The sequence below is a fragment of the Benincasa hispida genome, chromosome 1, assembly GCF_009727055.1.
Source record: "Benincasa hispida cultivar B227 chromosome 1, ASM972705v1, whole genome shotgun sequence".
Classification (NCBI taxonomy): Eukaryota; Viridiplantae; Streptophyta; class Magnoliopsida; order Cucurbitales; family Cucurbitaceae; genus Benincasa; species Benincasa hispida.
In genome coordinates, this window is record NC_052349.1 from 39,937,271 (window position 1) to 39,949,240 (window position 11,970).

At 38.1% G+C, this 11,970-nt stretch overlaps 1 protein-coding gene and 1 pseudogene across 1 annotated transcript; one reads left to right on the forward strand and one right to left on the reverse strand.

Moving 5' to 3' along the window:
• Positions 1-6,657: 6,657 nt before the first annotated feature.
• LOC120070406 lies at positions 6,658-6,770 on the reverse strand (annotated as a pseudogene).
• Positions 6,771-9,072: 2,302 nt separating this feature from the next.
• Positions 9,073-9,887, forward strand: LOC120077330. Its single transcript, XM_039031213.1, has 2 exons — positions 9,073-9,415; positions 9,475-9,887. Exons 1-2 carry the CDS (start codon positions 9,073-9,075, stop codon positions 9,885-9,887), a joined length of 756 nt encoding a protein of 251 aa, XP_038887141.1.
• Positions 9,888-11,970: the final 2,083 nt, after the last annotated feature.

The following is an 11,970-nucleotide window of genomic DNA, read 5'->3' on the forward strand; positions in this document are numbered from 1 at the left end:
CATACGAAGAAATGCACATGTGAGGAATTTGACTCACTCGATATCCCATGTTTGCATGCAATTGTGGCTGCTTAGGAATGAAACATCCCCATCCGAAGTCTTTGTAGTCAATTTTATAGCAGTGACTCCTTCATGGCTACTTATGTAGAGCCTGTAAATTCGCTTGGTCACACATCTGAATGGAAGAGACCTCCGGACATGTAGAAAAGAATATTCATCCTCTTAGAAGAGTGGCACAGGTAGGGCGACAAAGAGAAAAAGAATACTATCTAGAAGTGAACATTGCAGACAAGTAAAATGTGGTAGATGTGGGAATTATGGGCATAATTGACAAAACTGCAATGAACCGCTCACATCTGAGCGACATACTGAACATAGTAGAAATGATTCAAATGGTGGTCGAGTTTGATTTTCTATTTGCCAGTTTTAATCCTCATTGTATTCTCTATGTACAGACAAATGTCCATTGTCTAGGGTGTTTAAATTGTATGTGCCACTTTCCAAGAATAATGTATACTCTTAAACTGTGTTACTCTTACTAATCTCATTTTCTATAGTAAAGTTACATAATATCTTTCTATCTCTCTTTATGACTCATTTTGTAATTGTCTCGCTCTCTCTTAGTGTCACTCTTGCTAATCTCACTCTCTATAATAAAGTTACTTAACATCTTGCTATATCTTGATGACTCGTTCTGTAATTGTCTCGCTCTCTCTTAATGTTGTTCTCACTAATCTCACTCTCTATAGTAAAGTTACTTAACGTCTTGCATCTCTTGATGACTCGTTCTATAATTGTCTCACTCTCTCTTATTGTCACTCTCGCTAATCTCACTATCTCTAGTAAAGTTACTTAACATGTTTATATCTCTTTATGACTTGTTTTGTAATTGTCTCGTTCTCTCTTATTGTCGCTCTCGCTAATCACGCTCTCTCTAGTAAAGTTACTTAACATGTTTATATATGTATACGATATGTTAGTAAAATTACACTGATATTTTATGTTAATCACATGTAAAATTACACTGACATTTTATATACATCAATAATATGGAGTGTTTGCCCACAACTGACTTGGCAACTGCATCCTATAATCACTCATCTTCTCCCGAGTGATTATAGAAGGATCACTACCCGTCACCAACTGCTCTAAGAATTTGATTACAAATATTCCACAATCAAGAGACCCGTGCTATATGTTTATAGTAGTAGGTCGAGATTTTTTTCAACGGAATATTTCTAGGTCCGGTTTCCTTTGAAGTCGCAATAATGAAGGAGCAATGGTAGGGTGTAAGTTAATTGTTCAAGCCAAAACTCCAACTTCTTCTTTGATGTGATGGATGGTTGATAACTAGTAGAAATACAAGTTATTAAAGCTTAAATTATTAAACAATGGGAGAAAGAGATGGTAAAATAGGCATTGAATGGGACAACTAAAAGAAAATTGCAATCACTAACATTCATCGCATAAAAATAGTTAAATTGCGTTATTTTGTGCAAGTACAATGCGATGACGCAGTTTGAGTTTGCGATCCAAGGGAAGAATGCGATGACGCGTTTGAGTTTGCGATCCATGGGTACCTCAAAGATGATTGCATGATGACTTTACATAAAGGCGGTAGCCTAATGTAATGAAACATGATGAAACGTAAAACTAATAATAGTCAAATCAGAAATGCAGTTGACGGCCGTTGAAGACCATACCATTTCAAATTCATTGAACTTCCGGTGACTATTAGACGACGCAACAGGGTATGGAAATTAATGATGCCCATCCATGCAATCATTAGTGAGAAGAACTTCTTTGTCTAGAAGTCTATAAATATCCAATGCTACCAAACCAGAAAAAGGACGCGAGGAGGCGAGGCAAAGCCGAGGGAAGGGAATTCTTGAGAAGAAATTAATTTTCGGAGAGGTCGAGAGACTACCGAAAATAGCATGGGGAAGAGACACCAAACCCTTGCGAGAGCAAGAGTGTATCTTGGGAAAGAATTGAAGTGATAAAAGTAGTGTAAAAAGCCAGAGGAAGCAAGTCATTGCTTATCCAGCTTGATACTTCTTACACCATTTATTATTTTGTACTCAAACACTTTATTTGCAAAAATGGAAACTTCATTTTAATTTATGATCAGTCTCTCCATACCATGCATGAGTAACTAAATTTGTGAATGGGTTGCGAAGTACTTAGTTAGCATGACTTAAGCTATGCACTTTATGCGATCATCTTGTCTTATGTATGCTTCATTCATCATTTGGAGTACTTGAGAGAGTAGTCTGACAGAATTTAGGCTTGAGAGAGTCGGATTAGATCGCATAAGCAAAAGTAGAGACTTAGAAATAAGTTCTATCTGCTACATTGCATGCATCCTAGAAATAGGAAATGTGGCATTATGCATTGAGAAATGTAGTGTTTAATAGTTGTGTATAGCTTAATCGCATGACTTGTACAAAATCTTAATAAATGCTAGCTAAATCTCTTCTCAACCCCTTCATCACATACTGGTTATAATACCACCCTTTCATCACTGGGCATTTAATTTTATCGCATTAGAAAATCTAAGTTAAATCACCATTTACTTCTTCATCACCATCGCAATAGGATCAGAGAGACCATCACATATCTATTTAGTAATCCCTGCGTTCACCCCTGGACTTACCAGGACCCTAAGAAGGCTTATACTTGGGCTTTGTTAGGAAAACTTGCATGATCATCGCATCCACACGTCCTTTCATTGCATGATAAATCAATGCATCAACGGTAATGAATCGAACACAAACAACCAGCCTCTATTAATCAACATCCAATGTTCACCGATGTTTGTTGTTGTATACATAAAATCCACATCTGCCCACTTGGCATCAAATTTACCTATGACGTAATCCTTATACATTTCTTCTTCCTCTCATACTAAGGTAGCGTGCAATATCGACTTGCTCTTAATCTGTTTATATACTCCATCTCCAGCATTAAAGTGATTCTACACAGCGAATTCAACATTAAAAACATGTAATATTCAACCACATAGTCTTATTCACAAGTGCAGTAAATGGTTACCATTATTCCAATTGGCAGGATGGTGAACTTGTTCATGCACATGTTCGATTGGCTGTAAAATTTATCTTTTACAAACTGAAACAAAAGATTTAAGGCCTTCATCCATAATAAGGTATATGTTAGGAAAGAGGGGTTCATTATGTATACGACAACAAACATCGGTGAACATTGGATGTTCATTAATAGAGGCCGGTTGTTTGTGTTCGATTCATTACCGTTGATGCATTGATTTATCATGCAATGAAAGGATGTGTGGTAATTAGAATGACTTGGATAATGGCTAAAATGCATTTTCTCGAACCTCATAGTCTATATTTTTATCGGCAATCCAATTCATCATTTCTGTAAATACAAAAGGTGGAACCTCTTATGCCAAGTTGAATTAGTAAACTCTTTCTTGTTGTACCAAAATGGAGATCTGATTTAAACGACTAGGTTCCTTCCTTCATTTGTTTGTGCTCCATTTCTACCAATGATGAAATCAAAATGAGGTTTCTCCCTCCAGTCGCTTTAAACAATGTTGTAAGTACTCAAGGAGAAGGTACTTAATCGATCGTTTGTCCAAAGGAAATTGTACCTTACTTTCCTTCTATTTCGTTATTTACTTCGTTGGTTTGACCGGAGGTGTTTACTTGTCAACACCCTTTCTCTTATGAGTGGTTTTTCGACTTTCGACCATAACCTACATAAATATCAAAAAATGATGAACATGTCGAATAACAAATATACGGAAGGAGATTTTCCTATCACAGAAGGATCATACCAGTGGATCGAGATGTGTGGTGTCAGATTGTGCGATAGAGGTTGACTTCAGCAAACATTGTTTCTCAGAAAGTAGAGATCCAATGTCCTCTCTACTTGTATCTGGAAGGTATAAGGATAGTGGATATGGTAGCGGTAAAGGTATCGGGGTGAGAAATAAATGAGGATGTGATATCTGGCTCTGTGGGTGGAAGAGTGATAGGTGAGGCCGTCGTATCAGGCTTTGCAAGTGGAAGATGAATAGATGAGGTGGATGTATCGAGCTTTACAAGTGAGGTAGATGTCCATGGTAGAGGTGGGGTGAGTGACCTAGGTAGAGGTTGGATGGGTGACCGAGGTAGGGGTGAGATTGGTGACCTAGGTAGAAACTGTGTGGGTGACTAGGTAGAGGTAGGGTGGGTGACTGAGATATAGGAGGGATGGGTGAACTAGTGGCATCGTGGTCTATCTGTTGAGTGGGTGACCTCGTCATTTCAAACACCGTGGAACCCTTCATAGACTATAAATAGGACATAATGGCTAACAATTGTGCTTTGATGTCTCTTGTGTCTCCTTCGACGTAAGTGATAACTTGTAGAAATACAAGTTATTTATACTGCTTTATTTAGATATTACGGCCAAAAGAAAGGAAAGTTGCGTTAATTGTATGGAAATTGGCTAAGAAATGCAAGAATTATAAATTGTCGTCAATACACCCACTGACACCATCGCAATGGTAGAAAAAAATATTTCAATTCTGTTTTGCAGGAAATCAAGTCACCGTATGCGTTCATGGCTCAAGAGAAAAAGATCAACGCATCTACGTCGCATTGCGCCAATCATTCAGGAATTAATAGATGATCAACATAATGACGGCGCAGGCAACAATCGATCAGGAGCTTTGCGATCAACACAACTTCAACCGCATGCGGTAATAAAAAACAACACCGCATGCGAGCAAACGATCGAAGATGCAAAAGAGCAACACAATTGCGGAGGATTGAGACACGTGTACAGCTGACCGTTGTGCATTTCTGATGGGATTGATCGTGTAACAGAAAGAATATTCACTCCACCATTTTCGGAATTGCTATAACAATAAAGTGGGGTTCACACTACAGAAAGTCAAAGCTGAGCCTATAAATAGCCTCTGAAATTCTATGAGAAAATATACTTAATAGGAGCATATTTTGTTATTTGTATATTGAGAGAGAGACTGGTCTGAGTGCTGATCGGAGAATATTCGGGAAGATTTAAGAGACAAGGCCGAGAGGTGAGTCTCAGGGAAAATCCTTTCTATCCTCGCCATAAAGGTTTGTACCAAGGTCACTTCCACCGGACGAGCAAACCTGAGAGGGAAGCTTTTCCTTCCATTCACTCCATTCGCCGGCAAGAAAATCCATCATCCAGATCTATGTCAAGACGTTGGCACTTTTCTGTATTTGTTTTTATCTCTTATCATCAATTATATTCATCTTCTTAATCTCCATCATTCACACCATGTATTAGACGCTAAATATTAGTATTGAATGTCATGATCATTTTTATCTCCATCTTTCTGTCTATTTCCATTCCTCCATTAATCGCTTTCTCCATGATGTTTTCTTAATCCCTTGGTAATTAGAATGAATTAAACAAGTAAATTAATCTGTGCTAAAGAAATAAATATGTTTAGCTAAAGCATGCTAGACGGCATCATCACCTGTGAGAGCAGAAGTGAAGATGCCATTCTGCCTGTCGAGAGAAGGTTAGAAGAATGCGTTAACTAAAGCGAGAAGTACTTCCAGAGATGGAAGCAACCTTGCGTTCATCACGTTCATCCCTGTTTCACCACAGAGATGTGGGAACACGACCGATCACTGAGAGGTGTACGCCAAGGGAAAACGGAACCGTAGTTATATCTTTAACGCAATTAATGAACTTACGATGTTTATATTAATTACCCTTTCTATCTCTGTTTCATACATAAAGACTTGCCACCACATAACACGACCCTTTGTATAATCTTCGCAGTCAATCTCAATCTCAGTATCATATATCAGTATCCTGTATCTTGTATCATATTAGCTTAGGTTTACTTTTATGCACTTTTATTGTATTACCGCAACTTTACTTTACCGCATATTTTACTTTACGGCAATTTTAAATTCCTGTATAAAACAATATTTTATTAATTGAAAAACCCCCGGTCGTATATATCACGAACATAACGCATTAACTATGCAATCCCTGTGTTCGACCTCGATTTACTCCGAGAAAATTGCGGTGGAATTGTACTTGGTTTTAACGCAAGGAAACTTGTGACAACGCATAGCATACTACAAGTATTTCATTAATAACGCATACATCTAGAAGTAGTATCGCATATCATCGCATCATCAAATTTTGCGTAACAATAAGTGGCAAAGAAGATTTCGTAGAATGGTTGAACAACCTGAAGAACGAGTAGCGAATGAAAACAACATGATGACAAATCCTATCCTACTGGCAAATGATCGCAATAGACTCATCCGGGACTATGCATCACCAAACTTGTATGATTTCTCCCCAGGAATCATGAGACCAGCATTTGATGGATCAAGGTTCGAGATGAAGCCAGTAATGTTACAAATGATACAAACAGCAGAACAGTTTGGAGGATGGCATGGTGAAGATCCGCACGCCCATCTACGAAGCTTCATTGAAATTTTCAACACTTTTGTGTTCCTTAATATTTCCCCAAAAGAGGTTCGACTCACGTTATTTCCATTTTCACTATGCGATGAAGCAAGAAAATGAGCATACTCTCTCGAACCAGGAGAGATAACATCATGGGAACAAGTTGGGGAGAAGTTTATGAAGAAGTATTTTCCTCCCACAGAAAATGTCAGAAGGTGGAAAATGACCACCAATTTTGAACAAGAAGAAGATGAATCGCTCAGTGATGCATGGGCGAGATTCAAGAGACTAGTACGCGACTGCCCACACAATGGATTGCCGGATTGCCTCCAAATGGAGTTTTCTATCATGGACTCAACTCTGCATCGCAGATAGCTGCCAATGCGGCAACAACAGAAGGTCTTTGATGCATTGTAAATTGTGATGCGATTATGGTGTGAGTTTGTGGTAATGTATTATGTGTTGCACATGCATAAGCCTCACTAGATTTCTTGGTAAGTCCAGGGTCGAACACAGGGACTACTGAGTAAATATGCGACAGTTACTTTGATTCTCTTGCGGTGGTGAAAACAAATAAGTTGGATGGTGTTTTGATTAAGAAAATTTCCTATGCGACAGAGTTCGAACGAAGAGTTGATGAAATCGAGAGTTATAATGAGTATCGATGAACAAGTTGAGAAGGGGTTTAGCTAACACTTCCTAAGATTACGTACAAGTTATGCGATCATACTACACACAAAAAACAACATGTCATCTCTCAATGAAAATGCCATAATTCCTATTTCTAGAATGCATGCGATGTATACGAAAATGTAGATAGGACTTATGTCTAAGCCTCTATTCTTGTCTACGCAATGAAGAGTGATGCACACATAAACAAGGTGACCACATACTATCATATCCTATTTCTAGGGTGCATGTGATGTGTTAATAGCAATAGAACTTATGTCTAAGTTTCTATCTTTTGCTTATGCGGTTCTAATATGACTCTCTCAAGCCTAGATTCTAACTTTAAACTACTCTCCCAAGCATCTTTAAAGGGTGAATGACGCATACATAAGGCAAGATGATCGCATAAAATGTAAATCTTAGGTCATGCTAGCTAAGTACTTCTCAACCCATTCGAAAATTTAGCTACACATGTGAAATGTGGAGAGATTGAACATAGATTGAAATGAGATTTCCATTTTCTATAAATAAAGTGCTTAATACAAAATAACAATGAAATTTAGAGATAAGAAACCCGGTAAGCAATGTCTTGCTTCCCGTGGCCTTTTACACTGTCTTTTCTACTCCAACTCTGTCTAGATGAATATTCTTGCTCTCACAAGTGTTAGCCCTCACTCCCTTTGTAGCGCTTTTCGGCAGTATCTCGATCTATCCGGGATTGATCTCTTGGCTTCTTCGTCTCTTTGCTCGTCTCCGTCCTTTAAATCTAAGTATGAATATGTACGTGAACAGATTAACGACTCTTTAACCTATTCTCTATTCTATATGTTCATCCCCCGTTACAATGGTGGCTTTTTGTATTTATAGAGCTCAAGGTGAAGCAGCCTTTCTCTCTAATGATTTCAATGATGGGCGGTCATTAAATCTCTTACTCTGATGCACTGATTAATGGTCATAAAAAGTTTAGTGTACTTGCTACAGTATGGCTTTAACGGCTTGTCAACTAAATTCAGATTCGACTGTCATCAGCTTTCCGTCCCATCATGATTTATCATGTCGTCACCTTGATGCGCAGTCTTTATGCGGCCACCTTTTTGAGCGACTCCTCACGATCGCATATGATCGCATGACTTTGCGATCGTAATCTTTCATGCGCGCAGACGCCTAATTCCTTTGATTGCAATTTTATTTGCACCAATGGATTTTTCCTGTGCAAAAAGTAAATTAACTGCTTTTATGCGATGAGTGCATGCGATCGCAATTTTCTCAGTTTAACACTTTTGGACATGATATTGTTTATTTTTTACGTCGCATTCTCTCATTGTTTTACTTATTTGAGCTGTAATAACGTGTATTTCTACCTGTTATCAGTCTTTTGGACAAAACATATGATGAAGTAAAGAATATTCTTGATCGCATCTAAAAAAATCACAAAGATTGGCAAGAAAGCAATCAAAGAACAAAGCCCAGAGAAGGTAATACGAGTAATGGTGCCATCGCATCATTACAAAATCAGATGAATGCGATGATAAACTTGTTGCAAGGCATCGCAATAAACAATTCAGGAACTCGTAATGGGCAAGTCAATGCGATAGAGCAAACAAGCACCAGCTGTGTTGTATTTGAAGAATCACATTCTTTTAAGGAATGCCCACGAAATCCTCAATCAGTTTACTTTGTGAAAAACAATCCTTTTTCAAATACTTACAACCCGGGGTGCGAAATCACCCTAATTTTTCTTGGAAGAACAACCAACAACAACGTAATCAACCTGTGGCTCAGAGAGAGGGACGACCAAGATTTTTCCATAGAACTAATGGACAACAGCAAGCTAGCAGCTCTCAAACACCATCCTCATCATCCCTGGAAAAATTGTTGAAGCAATACATCGAAAAAAATGAAATAGTCCTTCAAAACCAAGCTACATCCATCCGCAATTTGGATATTCAAATGGGACAAATTGTAGGAGAGCTAAAAAACAGACCCCAAGGGACATTGCCTAGCTCAACCGAGCTTCCACGTAATCCAGGTAATATAGGGAAAGAACACTACCAAGAAATCAACTTAAGTAGTGGAAAGGTGGCGATAAAAGTCAGAAAGGAGCCTCACAAGACCGAATCAAAGGAGCAACCTACAATTGAATCAAAGAAACCTCTAGTGCAGACTGAATCAAAGGAGTCCGAAACTAGGGAACCAGAAGATTCGATCACCGCTAAGCCTCCAGACCATGAAACATTGAAAGTACAGCTACCTTCATTTCCTCAAAGACGGAAAAAGAAACATAACGATGAAGGTCAGTATCAATGCTTCTTAGAAATATTGAAACAATTGCACATCAATAACCATTTATAGAAGCGATAGAGCAGATGCTGATGTATGCAAAAATTTTTAAGGACATTGTCTGGAAGAAGAGAAGCACGGGAAGATTCACCATGATGGCATTAACACAAGAATCCAACATTATAATCCCACAAAAAATGCGTGACCCAAGCAGTTTCACAATAACTTGCTCAATAGGAGGAATCTATATTGGTCAAGCATTATGCAATCTTGGGGCAAGCATCAACTTAATGCCCCTTTCAATCTTCAAAAGATTGAATGTGGGACAGCTAACACCCATAATGGTGACTCTTCAACTCACAGATAGATCTTTGGTGCACCCTGAAGGGAAATTAAAAGATGTCTTGGTAACAATAGACAGATTCATTCTACCTGCAGACTTCATTATCTTAGATTATGAGGCTAATAAAGATGTTGTACCCTAGCTTCTTGACACTCCGACACGTAGTGAAATGAAAATCATTTATGTAGCATCGCAACGCTAGGGTACAATGTTGCAGTGCTTCGATGTTGAAGGTGAAGAAAATCAGACATGAGGATTTCCATGAGCAGCGGAAGGATCGTCCCAAATTCCATTCAAAATATAACATACACAATTACAATACAAGAACGGAAACTAATAGGTCATGCACAAAACGAAATTACAACATGCTTTCAAAAATGTCAAGGGATAGAGTATGCGTACCTTTGGAGAACCATTCTTCAAATTCCCTCGAACAATCTATAAGCATTCACAACACAGCAAACTGAACACAATGACCAGTGCACAGCATGATTAACAGCACGAACACAGCGAACACAATGATCACGAACCCAACGAACGACCTCCAGAACCTCGAAATCAATCGAGTTGAGTGAGGACACCACAACAATGGTTACCTTGGTATTCTTGGTGTGAGAATCTAGGAGTTGTGAGCTCTGTATGAACTTGGTTAGAGGAAAAGACTGGAGGAACAACAATTTTGTAGACGATTGAGTAAGTGGGAGATAGGAAGTGTCTATCATATAGACGAAATACTCAATTGTGTAGAAGATGGCAGCTTATCATATAGACAAAGCCAGACAATCATTTAGCTACGACCAACTGAGTGAACTATCGGATAGTTAAACTCCACGATCGTTTAGTCTCTCTACTAGCTATCACTTAGTGAAACACTTTCACTTGATAGCTTCTCCGTGAGTTTTTTCCGCATTGAGTAACTCTAATTTTAAGAAAACATTTTTCATTTTATCTTACGGTTACCATAAAATCACCAATAACCTCCCACTCAATCGGTTATTAGAGAAAAAGAAATAATTATCAAATAATTAATATTATTATAAATAAATATGATAATCAACTTATCATATTATATTTATAACCAATAGTTTTAATATTTCATCTTATGAAACATATAAACCATAGTTCTTTTTCTATTTTATGGTACTTAATGTAAATAATATTTACATTAATCCTCCACTTGATGTATCTCATACATCACACCAGTTATATCATATATAATTGAATTTCCTCTTGTCAATTTGAACATTTCAAATTAACCCCAATAACTGATTCTCAACTTGAATCCATTGAGCTACCAAGGGAACCTTATAGACCTGTAGCTTAAAGCTCCAACGGTATGTGAATAACTGACTAAACTCTTTAGTCACAGGATCCATCATCCGTTAACTGTTGGGCACTCCATTAAAAACCGACAATTGCACTCTTCTCACTACAGATATATTTTGTGTCTATATCAACCAATCAACAGTGCAATAACCCTTCACAGATCGCTCGTAAGTACAGCTGGGCCAATTTACTGTTTTGCCCCTATAGTTATATCTGACTCCTTAAGTACCACTGACTTCTCTAATGAACATAAGTCATAATCTTACTATGACTGAGTCCTCTCTTCAAAAGAGAGATTGTGGCCACTATGTTCAAGACCCATAATCAACCCTTAAGAGAATAATCTATCTACTTACCCCTGCTGCGGGGAAGGAGTGAATTTCATCTTGTGTAACTGAGTTCTTAGCTCCCCAATTAGACAAATCCTCAATAAGATAGGCTTGTTGAGTTGAAAATCTGGCCACTCTCAGCCATACTAATCAAAGGACTGCCCTCAAAGACAGGAGTTCCCAAAACACTCAAGATTAGGGTCATGTCACTATGGTTGTTTAGGTGAGATGTAAGTCCCAAGTATTAACAGTGTTGTATAAAGAGACTAATCATCTCGTGGTCCGGTCTTATACAAACTCTTTGTATAGGACACCCCCACTCGCATGACTCCACATGAATGGTTAGAACCAGACCATCTGTAGTAGTTCACAATACTTGTAAACCTCTACAAAACGGGTCGTATCCGTAGTGTCACCAGGATAAGGTATCCTTCCTTAATCCGTATACTAAAGACCTTTTTAGGTTATCACTTAAGACATGATTCACTTGTATATCTCATATACATGCTTAAGTGTACATACAATAACCATGGATCTTTGTTTATTGGATATGAGTAAATGCAATAAAAT

Coding starts and splice junctions, on each gene's coding strand:
- LOC120077330 (XM_039031213.1), top strand. CDS start 9,073: ATGGGACAAATTGTAGGAGAGCTAAAAAACAGACCCCAAGGGACATTG. Junction 9,416..9,474: donor AAAGAAACATAACGATGAAG/GTCAGTATCAAT, acceptor AACCATTTATAG/AAGCGATAGAGCAGATGCTG.